Raw genomic sequence first — 13750 nt, 5'->3', positions numbered from 1 at the left:
CAGCTCTTGGAGAGATTATCTGTGAAATATGGAAGGAATGATCTCACACATAAGTTACTGTGGCTTAATTTTTTTTAACTAATTAGTACAATAAATATACAGTAGGGCTGATAGCTGCCTGGGGTGGTGAATGGCTTACTATGTTTGTATAGTACTTGAAATGGGTTGGAGACACTATGTTATGTACATCTAAAGCATTCTTCCCCTGACTGATTTAACTTCTTGTGCTCGTAGTTTTCCCTAAGAAGTTGTCTTTTTCAAGTGTAGGATTGTGTTACAAAATGAAGGCTCTTCAGTTCTTTGTGTGAACTTCAGGAGTTGATTATAGGATGTGTGTCTGTCTCATAATTTGTGGGCAGCGGCTGCAGTAGAACAGACTGTTAGGAGAGCTGTTATGGTGAATTGAAATGTGAAGTGGATATTTAAATACAGCCTTGTAATGTGAAGACCACTCTTTCTGGCATCTTGGGATAATGAGCGGCCTGGTCCGTGGCAAGGGCAATCCCATGCTACAGCAATAGCCACCAGACCTATTGCCTATAGTAAAAATACGTGGATCACAGTTTGGGGCAAGATGGCGAGATTCTGAGTTTGGCTGTATTTGCTCAGCCCTGTGGTAGTAGCTTATCAGCTAGAGCAAATATTCCCCATTACATCACCAACCTTTTTCAACTGCAGTATTGATAGTTACCAAATTAGAGCTTTTTATATTCAGGGTGAGAATATGCAAAGACAAATCTAACGGAGTCAATAACGCAGCAGTTGTCTTATCACTGAGCTGAGGAGAGTAATAAAATATATATGCTGTCGATATTTTGGTCTTGAACTATTATGAAGGTATTGACACGCAGCAGAAATACAGTATTGACTCTCTTTGTCTATTTTATTTGAGTAAAGTGTTTGGCCACAAACTTTATGCATTTTTCTACCGGATTTAGAGAGTGTGGGATGCATCCGCTTTCTAACCCTGCCAGCTGATTGTCAATTTATTTCAGGTCAAAGAATGTGCAGGTTGCTGCAAGGTAGTTTGAAATAGCATCTTTATTATCACAGCTCACATGTTGGCCAGTTTCATTTGTTTCGCTACTTGTGCCCTCCAGGCATGCAATATAATCTTTCAACTGGTTGTTAGGACCAAATGGTGTGGTTTTTAGCTGGTTTGCTGCAGGCAAAGTCCAGTACGAAGCCCAGCAGGGCATGTGTTCCCATTTTGCATGAGTTGGTCTAATGATATTTTCCCCATTAACATTTGGAAGAAAGATCTAATCTGTTGGGGTTGGGGGGAGAAATCTGTTTGAGGGTTGTCAGCTGGGGACATAACTGCTAATCATAAATGGACCACCAACTAACATCGCAGATATGCCTGGAATGTGTGCATTCAGTAAAATGTGTTGTTTAAAAAAAAAATACTGTTTGGGTGCCACAAGGTTACTTAACAGACCTATTCCTTTAACAGGTCTCCGTGTAAGTGGGCTCCATGGAGCACAGATAAGAGACACAGAGAGAAGTATGTGCAAGTGGTCTTTAATGCTTTTTGCCTAGACTAAATCTCTGAGTCTGCTCAGCTTTTATTTTTGTTTTTTAATACATACCAGTCTGCTTGAAATTTCTCCTCTTCTTCCTCCCTTCCCCCCCTTTTTCCCTTTTTTTACTACTTTGGGCTTAAATTGGGAAGGGGGGAGGTTAGTTGCAGGGATTTGGATTTGGGCAGGCAGGATTTTCTCCCATGACTCTCAGCATGGGGAGACGCAAATCAATTCCCTATCCTGTGTTCAGCTGGACACTGGGTTATGGTGTGTGTTGATCAAGAAATCCCCTCCTGTTTTGTACCACATAACGCATTCATTTCAGCCACTGAACCTAAATTACTGTTTTGCTTTTCTTTCTTTTTTGATGAAATGGTAAGAACTCTCTTTCTATAGGGATGAAGTTAGTTTATCCGTGCTAATGCTTTGATTTTTTTTTCCTTTTTTCTTTCTCTGCCACAGTAGGTAACCAGTTAGGGGCCCTGGTACATCAAAGGTAAGCAGTGGGTTATGTTTTATTATTTATTGATCAATTCTAATTGTTTATTGATCCACCATCTGTAGTAGTGTTAGGAAGTCAGAGGTTGAGAATGTGGAGAAACTGTCAGCTTGGGTTTTCTCCAGGCTGGGGTTTCTGCTAACCCTTTAAGATTGTTTGTTCTGATGAAGAAAGAAGAGTTGACCTGAAACTTGGATTTGGTTCCTGTAAATCTGCAGGACCAAGAAGAATAAATTCTCTCCTTTCCCCCTGCCCTGGTGCGGGGCAGGAAAGAAAGAAAAAGTAAAAAATGCTGTGGCATTTTGAGGAAAGTTGGAAGTATTAAATGGGCAGGTAGATTTTTTTTATTATTATTTTTTAGTTTTGTTGGTGTAATATGACCTGGGGTGACTCCTTTGTCAAAGATGGTTTTGGGAGACTGAAGCAAGCATGATTTGTCATGCAGCATGTCTTAACATCTAATACAAAAGTAAAATTCTCAGTTTTTCTTGAATCCTGTTCTTAAGGAGTTGTCTGTCTTGTTTTGGGTAGTAAGGGGAGAGCACTTCTAAAGCTGGATTCACCTTTGGGCGAATAGTGCATTTCCATCATAACCAGCTGTTTGTTGGGGGCCTCAGCAGAAAGGACAAGCAATATACATGAAGATTGTAGAACCTTCAGTTTTTGATGGTTAGGTTAAAGCTAATATCCAGCTAGGGCAGCACAGAAAGGGGTGGGCAGTGTTGTCTCCTCTGCTGCTACCTGCCACTTCTCTTCTGCCAGGAGTGATGTTCATGCAGGGAACTGATTAGGCTGAAAAGCCTGAATTGGTTTCTTTCTGGTTTTGGTGGCTGGTTTTCTGCTAGGTTAGCTCCTTTGTTCAGCTGCAACCCTTCCTCCAATACAGGGTAGTTGAAAATGTTGCAGTATAGGACATGTTGGCAACAGGCTGGGTTTATTGCAGGTTAAACCAACTGTAATTCTGAACCTCCCTGTAGCGAGTGAGTCTGTTCTGCTGCAGGTATGGATGGCACTTTGGTTTTGCATTGCTACTAGTGAGCCTTGGGACAGTGGAGAGGTACTTTATCTGCAGCTTAGCTGGTGAAGTCTAATGTGTATTTTATACCTTCCCTAACTGATCTAAAGCAAAAAATGGGAAGACTTTTTTGTATCTCACCACAAAACCTGCACTGAACTTATTATGCAGGGGTTTCATTGCTTTTGAGATTGCTGAACAAATTGTATATAATGCATATCTAAATATATGGAGTTTGCAAATTCCATATTTGTTGTGTTGTATTTTCTACAAGATAGAAATGGCTACGCAAAAAAACAATCGGAGTTAATTCCTTTCTACTTGACTACGGTCAGGTCTTAAGAAATTGCTTTGGGTGATATGTTTTGAGGCAGACACACACTGAAAAAGTCCAAAGAGCAATAGATAGGGAAGTCTCGAGGTAGTAAGACTTCAAAGGATAATTGAAGACAGCTTTTATAAATTCCAAGGAAAAGAATAAGGACAAGCGGGGAAAAAAATAAATCTGTGACTATCAGAGGCAGTATTCATATCAGGATTGGCTTTGGTTAGTGTCTCTTGGCAAGAGCTTATCCAAAAGTAGTAGGCGGAGACTGCGGCTTGGAAGGTCTAGGCTAAATATTAAAGAAACTTTGCCGTTATTCTGTTAAATCTGTCTGGAGCAAGAATGACAAAAAGAGGTTCTTCAATCAGTTCCATTGAAGATAGTGGAGGGTAGACTGGAAATGTATCCAGCATAGGAAGAAACTAGGTGATCACGAGAGGTCCCTTCCAAAACTAAGTATTTTGACTGTGATGTGGTGTTTACTTGTGTGTGCAAAAGTCTTGTGCTGTGCCTAGTTTCCACGGCAGGGACATAGTTGTCTTCCAAATTGTTCTTTGTAGTGACGATTTTTTTTTTTTTTTTTAGGGCTGTAATAACAGAAGAGTTCAAAGTGCCTGATAAAATGGTTGGATTTAGTAAGTACCTTGGATCCTTTTGATGTTTCTTGATGTGTTTTCTGTGCAGGAATGCTGTTTATTCTGACATGCTCACAAGTTTTTGTGCTTACTAGCCTTGGATAAGCCTTGTCTAATGCTGTCTTCATGGGGACCAGATGATCTGTGTTTAAAATCCAGGTGCAAACTGCATGGAAAAGCTTGGTGTCCCATAATAAGAACAAGACTGTGCGGTACAAGTTACTGAGAGTTTTAGTGATTCTCTCCTTTAAATTCCCACTAGCATAGTACATAAACAAGTCAAAAGTGAATTTATTTCCCCTCACTGAAGCATTTTACTTCCTTTGAGTATGCAAAACTGTGAGAGTTGACGGAAGAAAACAACGTTTAAATGTTAAAATAAGAGTTGACTCAAGGCAAGTTAAACAGAATTTTAAATCTCTCATACATATGCTGTGGGGAAACGCAACCAGCATGCATTGCTCAGATGAGAATTTTTCCTAGATTTGCATTCCTGATCTCTTTCAAGCTTGATCCTAATTTCTCTCTTCCTCTTGATGATCATTACTCTTCCTTTCAATGGCACCTCCTGCTGATGTGTTACTACAGTGATTGCATAGACTCTTCCACTGCTAGATCTGTGTATATCTTCCAATTTGATATATGGAGAGTAAAAAGGAAAATAACAGGCCATGATAATTGCCCCTTAGTGCGTGAAGTTTTGTCCTGACTCTAAAGACAGTATAAAACTGTAACTCAAATTCCTGCAAAGGAAACACTTGCTCTTCTCCTGCCAGACCTCTTCACTTATCGGTCCTGGTACCACATGTGGGGGAGCATTGGAGGGATGCTGTAGCTCTGTGAGAGGGGAGCTTGCATGCTTTGTTGGTGCATCATCTCTGCGTTAAATCTAATCCTGGTTCAGGGGCAGACAGATGCAGGAGGGTGGCAAACCCACAGCTGAGAGATGCCTCTGTGGGAGCATCTTGAGCCAGGCATACCTGTTTGACTTGACAGTTTTGCTCTTTTTGCAGTCTGGGAAGGATATGAATGGTGATTGGCACATAGTCTCTCCTCAGTATGTCTCATTGTAAAACAACAATGTGCCGACTCCAGGAGTTAAGGGAGATGGGTATTTGTTTTCACTTAAGATTGATAGAGCATTTCAGTACGTAGCAGTTCTGTCTGAGTGCAGACCAGCCAAATAGCATGTCCATTGAAAAGAGGCAGTAAAATAGGAATTTTAAAGAAATAAAAGCAAAAGTCTTTGCCTTTTTTAGTACCCCAAATAACTAGTTTATTGGTTCAGGATGAGCAAGATACACTTAAATTACTCTTCTAGCAGCACTCAAACTGGTGCCTTATTCTTGCATATTATGTATTTCCATTCCAGTGCAAGACACCCTTTTTTTGTTTTGTTTTTCCAAGCAAATAGAACAACTTTGGGAAGTATTTTACTGTTTTTCTGCTACGATAAATTTGGTCATGCTGTGGGTGCCTGTTCTGCAATCCTGGAGTCAAACTGTTCCCTTATAGATAGCTGCAGCAGAGTAAAAGCAGGAGGTGCTCTGCAGTTACTTGGAAAAATGGTATGTTCTGATGCTTGTTGAACTCATTGCAGTAATCGGCAGGGGAGGAGAACAGATCTCACGGATTCAGGCAGAGTCTGGCTGCAAAATTCAAATTGCTCCAGGTAAGAGCCTCTCTGTATGGCAGGTGAACAGATTTTAATGTTGAAGGATGTTATGTCCATTAGGTCAGGTGCCTTGCCGTGCTCATGGTGTGTTATCACAGTTAACAACTAATATATACTAGGCTAAGATGCATGGGAGAGCTGTTGTGGGACTGACCTCCTGACTAGCATAGCAAACAGGTTTGTCAGGTGGTTTGGGGAATGAAGCAATTAAGGAACTAACTGTCTTTAAGCAACATATGAGTACAGTGCAAATGGACAATCCATGTTGTACTTAGACCTGAAATTGCAGGTGTTGAGTTCTCTCCTGGTGGTACCACTTTACTCAGTGGTTTGCCCCTGATTAGTCTGGTCAGCTCCAACTCCTGGCAGAAGACATTTCAGGAGGGTGGCAGCAGCTGTTCGTACAACTCGCCTTGCATTGAAAAAATGGGACCATCCGTTTGTTCTGTGCTGGTGCCTATTTGCTTTGGGGAACACTGTACTACAGTGCTATACAGGAAACTTGATGAATGTAATCTAAGTTCTTGCTCCTCCTTTTATTTGGTGGGGAAGGCTTTAAAAGGATACAGACATCCAGTGAATCGTTTAAAATATGTTGACCCTGGATGTCTTCGAATTCATTAATGTGCTCTGTGTGCTGGGGGCAGGGGGGCAGCGCTTCCATTAGTGCTTGATAGTTACTGAAACAGCTGCCATTTTTTTAATTCCATGTATTAAAAGTTTCCTTCTTGTTTCTTTTGTAGACAGTGGTGGGATGCCCGAGAGGCCCTGTGTACTCACTGGGACGCCAGAGAGCATTGAGTGAGTCCTGATTTCATTTCTCTCCTTTCTCCTTCTCTCTCTTCTCCCTAATGCTGTGCTCTGTCAGTGGTGCTACTTGGTTAGCCACACCAGTGAATGTTGGCCTAGAGAAACTTGAGGGTCTCTGGAGCATAGAACCTCTTGGTCTGATGCTTTAAACTGTGCACCTCAAAGGCTTTTTTCCAGTTGCAGTTTGAACCCTCTGCAGAAATTTCCGTGGAATTCCCCTCCGCAGGGCAAGGTTGCTCTTAGGGCACCTAGGATGCAGTTTTCTAACTGCAGCTTTCCAGGATACTGAGCTAAGCTGTTGAAGGGCACTTCTCTTCTCCCCTTCGCTTCCCTACTCCTATTGAGATGACCATCCTTCCAGCTGAAGAAGGGCTGCATGAGGCCTCCAAAGCCTGTCGGTGCCACTCCAGAATAATCTGGAGGTGTTGGTGTTGTTGCAGAGCAGCATGAGGCCCATGGGTGTGCTTGCCTCTGCATCGCTGCCAACAAGAAGCAAAGGACTGAACCAAAGTCTTGAATTCTGATCCCTGCATGGTAGAGACACGTGGCCAGCCAGCAGGGGTTTCTACTCTTTAGACCTATAGAAACTTTAGGGACAGTGTTTCCTCCCTCCCCCTTCCCAGGAGCTGAGTTTGAGACTCTCACAAACCAGTTGAGGACCTCCTGCTGGAACTGGATCCAGGATCCTCAGGCTTACAGGAACACACTTAACATATGGAGCTGCTCTTTCTCTCCCCAGCCTTTGGGTAGGTGGGTTTTTTAAAATCCATCTGGAAATCTTTGAGTTGCATTTGATAGTGAAAATACATGGGCGCAAAGACTGTCTCTCTAAAGAGAAGACACTCATCATTCTTCCATTCCTAAGAGATCTAAGGGTACTTAAATCTCCTTATTCTACCATAATACTGCAAGCAGTGAGCCAGAATAAATATAATTGGCAAGCTCACATTATAGGGCAGGCAATGTATTCTTGCTGATATTGAAGTGCTTTTTCCCCTTTAGCAAAGGATATTTCAGAACAAGAGCAAAATATTAAAAAGCTGGGATGCCTGATGAGATGCAGTTGGGGGAAAATGGGGGAGAGGTATAGTTAAGACTTCATGGTTCTGAAATAAGCGGTTAAATGTAGTCATGTCCAAGGCTGTCTTTAAAGAAAATGTAAATAAGTTTTAAAAAAAAAAGTAAGAATACTCAGTTTGTGAAGCAGAACAAGGTGTTGAGGACATGGAATTAGGCAAAATTTAATTTACTTTTGTGCTAAAATTCTTGTCAAGTTGGTTGGTTGAACTATTTTTTCAGGCTACTTGTAGAAAAAGAAAATTAAGTAAGGAAACCAATCTAGATGTCAGACTTCGAAGGGTTTTGTGAGGAGTGTTTCCATGAGTTATATCCAGTGGCAAACTAATAGGGTTAATTTCCAAATGACCCCTTCTCATCTGAAATACATTGTGTATTAACTGTTGTAGTCTCTCTTTTGTCACTAAAAGAACTTTATGCAAAATATGAAGATAGATGAATAAAACCTCTTTAAGACTCTTCCAGAATATTTGAAGTGGGCTTCCAGAAATTCCACCTTTTGCCTCGTTTTGCGAGAAAGTCAAGAGAAAGCAGTGCTCTGATCTGTGTGCAGCCTCAGATCACCACCCCTTGGGCTGTCTTGGGTGAATGTCTACTTGCAAGGGATGACTTTGTATTGTTTCTTCAAATCGCCAGAGAGAAGACAGTCCTCCTAGGGTGCCTGATATGGCTTGGTATGAAGTGGAGAGAGGGGAAGATACTGCTTTAGGCTGAATAGGGAACTGGTGACTTTCTTCTACCTACTTTGAGAAGGGTTGTGGGAGAAGGGCAGGAAAGGGATGTGTTGGTACTAGGAGTCTTCAAGGTAAAGAGAAACCCTGTCAGCTACCTCTGACATGCAAAAGATTTTAGAGGAGGGATCTTTAATCTCCCAAATGCTTCTTTGTGTGTCTCTTCTCACCAGGAGTAGAAGAACCCAGTCTTTCACTGGTTGCTGCTGCAGTATCCTTGCCTCGCTTCGTGGTGTAGCTTCAGCACCTACTGCTTGGGGCAGAGGCTGTGTTAGAACAGTGTTCTGTTGCTGCTGGTAAGAGCAGGCAGAGAAGAGCAAGGCAGTTGCCGGTGACTGATCAGAGAGTGGTTAACCAATGTGCTGTGTTAGTATCAAAGCAGTGTGTGGTTTTTGTCTTGACCAAGAAGAACAGAGCTTGAGTTTTACCAAATATTGTATATATGTTAAAAAGTTTAGAAAAGTTTAGAACCTAGAGCATCTTCATTCAAAATAAGCACCCCAAATGCTATAGCTCAACTATTGTTCTTAACTTCTGAAGAGGTCAGAGCATGCTGCTGCTCTTCCTTCTGTCTTCCCCTTTCAAAAATCAAACTGCTTATAAGTAATCATGATGGGGAAAATATACATCACAGAGTTAAAAAAAAAAAAAAAGGCAAACATTGTGCTAACTATGGTTTCCTCCATCTTTTCACTTCTTCTCCTCTCCCTGATCACTTCCCATTCCGATGGTTCCTGGTCTCTTGGTCACGTGGAACAATGTTGTCTAATGGTTGTTTCCCTCGATTCTTTTCCAAAGACAAGCAAAACGGCTACTGGGGCAGATTGTAGATCGCTGTCGGAACGGACCTGGTTTTCACAACGATGTTGATGGCAACAGTACGATTCAGGAGATTTTGATCCCGGCATCCAAAGTGGGTCTAGTCATCGGCAAAGGAGGTGAAACAATAAAACAGTTGCAGGTGCGCAAGATGCATTTACTTTAGGGCTCTCTTCCCTACTGCAGCTTCTCTAGATCAACAAGAGCGTGCTGAAATGGAGAGCCTTGAATGCTCTAACCTTCTACAGCAGGGACTACTCTTCTGCCTTCAAAGAGCTGGACTCAAATCCAATCTTGTGTTACAAACAAAATAGGTTTGGCCCCAGCTACGCATGTAGTGGAGTTTTGCCAGAACTGTGAAAGAAACTTGTGTGCTTTAGATAACGTTTGGTGCGTGCTGTTTAGGAGGGGATTCTTGTAGCCAAGAAAAGGCTATGTCTAGTCTGCTGCTGCAATAGTTTTTAATGCCAGCCACGCTGTTGTAGAGTGCTGTGCTTCTCTTTTGTTGCTGATCTGTGATGAAGCTGGCGTGTGTTGTCCTTTTTTTTTCTCATCCCACCCCTTTCTAATTAAAAGTGTTGTGTTATGTATAAATCTATGTTCCTAAACATTCTTTATTCCTCCATCTGGTACAAGTTTTTTAAAGACTAGAGGGTTCAGAAAAGCACCTAGGTCAAAAATGTAGGTGTTTTGAGTGCCCTGATTAGGCCTCTGTCATCCAATAGTTTTAAGGCTGGTCACTTAATAACTGTTACATGCAGACAGCTACAGATTTTGGAAAGGGATGAAAAATCAGTTGTTGAGGTAGAGGGGTTCTCTTTGCTGCAAGGAATTCAGCTATCTGGGAACTTCAGGAGTAGCACACTTTCTGGCAGTCCTTTACACTCTGGGACTGTTACTGAATTTGTGCTATTAACTACTGTGAAGAGCTAAAGTAGCATTCTGTAAAGCTGCTGATTTGACCTACGTAATGTTTAGTAACCAAAATATAGTCCCTTGTTTTAGGGACTCTGCTTAGCAAAGTGCTCTGTGCTTTTTCTTCAGGAGCGAACAGGTGTGAAAATGATTATGATCCAAGATGGTCCGTTGCCTACTGGAGCAGATAAACCTCTCCGTATTACTGGAGATGCATTTAAAGTACAGGTATGTAATGAAAGTAAGCAGTTGCCCCAGAGAGCGGAGGAGAAATTTTAACTTTAGCATATTTGTGAGCATCTAATGGAGTCAAATCCAACTGTAAATGTAATGATCCTTGCTGGTTTTGTTTGTTCTGTAAGGTTGATGAAGTTTGAGTAGAGCAAGGTAAAACACCAGACTAGCAAGCACTGGCTTGTTTACAGCGTAACCTAGGAGCTCTCACTCCACACAGATATTAGACATGGGTAGGAGAAGAGCTGAGGAGGAGGGTTTGGAGAAAGTAGCTTTGAACGCTTTCCAGTCTGTGTAGCACAAAATCATAGCTATATGTTACTTGAGCAAATGGGTTCTTAGTGACTAACTTAATCACACATTTGAGAAAGATTTGTGGAAGGTTCACTATCTCAGACAGCCAATTGACGCAGGTAATTAAAAAAATAATCCCACAACAACTCCTGAAACCAAGGGGTTTGCTCAATATTGATACCTCAGTCTCCTAGTGTCAGGGTTCTACAGATATGTTCATACCTGCGGTTCAAAGCAAAAACCCATGATCAGCTGGAAACTGGAAGATTGCAGCATGATGGGAGTGCTGGAATTAAAGAATTAAAGTTTAGCTGTGGCATGTTCCACTTCTCAGCAAGTGCTTTTCATACCTTGCTAAGTACTTAAATCTAGCTTAGCATTCCTGTCTCTAATAAAAATAGTTCTATTTCATAGGATCTCCCTAATCATAAATTGCTGCAACAGTTGATGTTGCTCAGGGATGGTATGTTTGGGTTGTATTTTTCAAAGCTCTTACTGTAAGTGGGCTTTTAGATTTAAATTTTTTTTCCCCCAAAATTCTTATACTTATTGTGGAGGCATAGATATGCAAAAGAGTTCAGTGGCAGTCTTGCTACTTCTAACCCAATCGTACTTTCAGTGCTGCTACTTCCCAGGTGGCAGCTTCTGCCTTGCAAGATTTGCTGTTGTCGTATCTTCCATGCCATAAATCATGCCAAACAATCATGGAGACTGCATAGGCTGCAAGATCTTTGAGGCACTTAGAAAAGTTGAGCACGTTTAGAAAGCACTTAAGAAGCTGGATGAATCCTTAGGTTTGGTGGGATTCTCTGGATGCTGCAACAGTGTTTCTTAACTCCCTCAAACCCCTATGAAATTTCCATTGCTCTTATTTCTGTCTTGGCATCTCTGAAATGTCTTGAGTTGTTTCTTTCTGTAGAAAATACCACAGGGGCATGGAAAATACATAAAAATGTGAAAGGAGTCAGATTCACCAGTGTCCCTCAAACTTGGAAATAGAACCGAAATGTCAAAAGTTTAACTGGTAATATTTAGAAACAAAGGCTTTGGTTTTGACATGTAGGCTTTTTTTTAATGGTGACTACTATTGGCTTATTTCCAAGGTACACTTTAACTAGCTTGTGAATGGCCTTGAGGGCTGAAAGTAGGTAGGAAGAATATTCATTTGTCTCAGAAAATGTCTTGCTGGATTGCTGCAGACTTGGGCTTAACTTTTCTGAGTGTCAATAAGCTCACTACTGCCCACCTGCCTCCTTAGTACGTGCTCTCTAGCTCTTAGCGGACATGATCTCTGATATGCTACCATAGCTTCTGCCTTACTATATTGGTTTCAGTTCTATCCAATAGCAAAGGGCCTTTGCTTCCTTTAATTTAAAAATAAAACAAAAAAAAAAACCCCCAAAGATATTTTAAAAGCTAAAGGGCCTTTTTGAAAGACCGAAGGAAGCAATTGCATGCAAGAAACTGCCACCCTGCACACGTGGCAGGCTTTGTCAGACATGGAAGATACCATCAAGAACAGATCTCCATTGACTGTGGTAGAATAAATTCTAAATCAGAATGCTGTTTCTGTTAAGCAGATGGAGATCGCTTTGCCTGAAGCCTGACCATTAGCCACTGTTGAGGCCCTAACACCAAGATGGCAAGCAGAATAATTTTAAGCTAACTGTAACTTCTTTCCCCATGTAGCAAGCAAGGGAAATGGTACTGGAGATCATCCGAGAGAAAGATCAGGCAGACTTCCGAGGCGTACGCAATGATTTCAGTTCTAGAATGGGAGGAGGCAGCATAGAGGTATGTTTTCTTCACGAGTACTCTGCTAACCTCCCTGTGGGATGGGTAGTGGGTGGAAGTCATCAAATTGCACATGTAACCTGTAAGCTTATTTTTAAATGCATTGTGTTCTGTTGCCAGAAGAGTGACTCTGGCTGCAAAGAAGAGGAGTTCTCATGGACTCCCAGATGGCGCTTTTCTAATTGTATTTTTAAGCTGCATTCTTGTAGTGCAGAGTTCATTTAGCGGGGAAGGAATTTGTGGCCACATGTTTGTTTTTCTTAAGCGATATGGTTCTGTAGCCTGGAGCTGCCTAATGTGGCCTGTCCTTATAGTTAAGAGCATCTCCTTGTAAAATCAGAGTAATTTAGTCTAGTTCTCTGAGCTTTCATACTGCTTTGCCTTTCCCATCAGGTCTCTGTGCCCAGATTTGCTGTTGGAATTGTGATAGGAAGAAATGGAGAAATGATCAAAAAGATTCAGAATGATGCTGGAGTTAGGATTCAATTTAAACCAGGTTTGTGTGAGGATGGAGAGCCATTACTTTCTGACCAGTGTTCCAGTTTGCAATTGCTAATGTGAATCTGATCTGAGGTTACAGCAGCTAGGCTTTCTTAATTTAAAGGTGCATTGTGTCTCTTTCTGAAACCCATTTAAATATGATTTGCTGCTTCCTTGTGCACTTTCTGGTTTTCAGAGAGTAAGATATACAGCTCATTTGCAAACATTAGATGTCACAACAGTCATGTCTTGAGTGGTGATTATATGGATAAACAAAATAACAATAACAAAGAAACTTTTATTTCCTGTTAAGGAATTCTCCTTCAGGACATTAAAGCCTTTGGGGATCAGGAGTTGATTAATTCTAAGTAACTTTCTCTGGGTCCTTGGCTGTCTGATCACCTATCAAAGCTGCCTTTGTCCTCTTAAAATCATATCAGTCTTTTTCATGGCTTTTTGACATTTGAAGGTGTTGCCTTTTGAATGTTGTTCCCTCTGCAATGTGGGTTGGGTTTTGTCTTCTTTCAGCCCATGGAAGAGGGGCTGAAAGTGGAGGGAAGAGGTAGCTCTTGGGGTAGTTATGTTATGTGAAAATGCTGCTAGCAATGGTGGGTGCTAAAAGGAAGCTTTTGTTGGCGGGTGGATGTTTTCTCCTTTTAATTTAGTCTTTGCCACCTCTCTTCACAGATGATGGGATTAGTTCTGAAAGAGTCGCACAGGTCATGGGGCTTCACGATAGGTGTCAACACGCAGCACACATCATCAGTGAGCTCATTCTCACAGCACAGGTGGGTTCTGGAGGCTCTTGGGAGGAAGGTGCTTACATGGGAATGTAGTCTGCATGCATGCAGCTGTGTGGATGGATGCTGCCATCTGAAGAACAGTGTTAAATTTTGCCTCTGGTAGGCCACACATGCTGCT

The 13750-nt window shown here is 41.6% G+C and overlaps 1 protein-coding gene across 4 annotated transcripts in view; it reads left to right on the top strand.

Moving 5' to 3' along the window:
• FUBP3 (far upstream element binding protein 3) overlaps nt 1-13750 on the top strand; it is a 41113-nt gene that overhangs the window by 12008 nt on the left and 15355 nt on the right. For 3 of the 4 annotated variants that reach the window (XM_052814787.1, XM_052814789.1, XM_052814790.1), the window contains exons 3-12: nt 1457-1507; nt 1989-2022; nt 3951-4000; nt 5601-5672; nt 6419-6476; nt 9092-9254; nt 10157-10255; nt 12245-12349; nt 12743-12845; nt 13517-13617. In XM_052814787.1, the coding sequence (XP_052670747.1) occupies nt 1457-1507; nt 1989-2022; nt 3951-4000; nt 5601-5672; nt 6419-6476; nt 9092-9254; nt 10157-10255; nt 12245-12349; nt 12743-12845; nt 13517-13617 (836 nt within the window). The remainder of the gene's footprint in view (nt 1-1456; nt 1508-1988; nt 2023-3950; nt 4001-5600; nt 5673-6418; nt 6477-9091; nt 9255-10156; nt 10256-12244; nt 12350-12742; nt 12846-13516; nt 13618-13750) is intronic. The other variant, XM_052814788.1, reaches the window with a different exon arrangement.

Source organism: Harpia harpyja, chromosome 19 (assembly GCF_026419915.1).
Source record: "Harpia harpyja isolate bHarHar1 chromosome 19, bHarHar1 primary haplotype, whole genome shotgun sequence".
In the NCBI taxonomy this organism is placed as follows: domain Eukaryota; kingdom Metazoa; phylum Chordata; class Aves; order Accipitriformes; family Accipitridae; genus Harpia; species Harpia harpyja.
The sequence above is the reverse complement of the archived record's forward strand: the minus strand, read 5'-3'. Positions and strand labels throughout refer to the sequence as shown.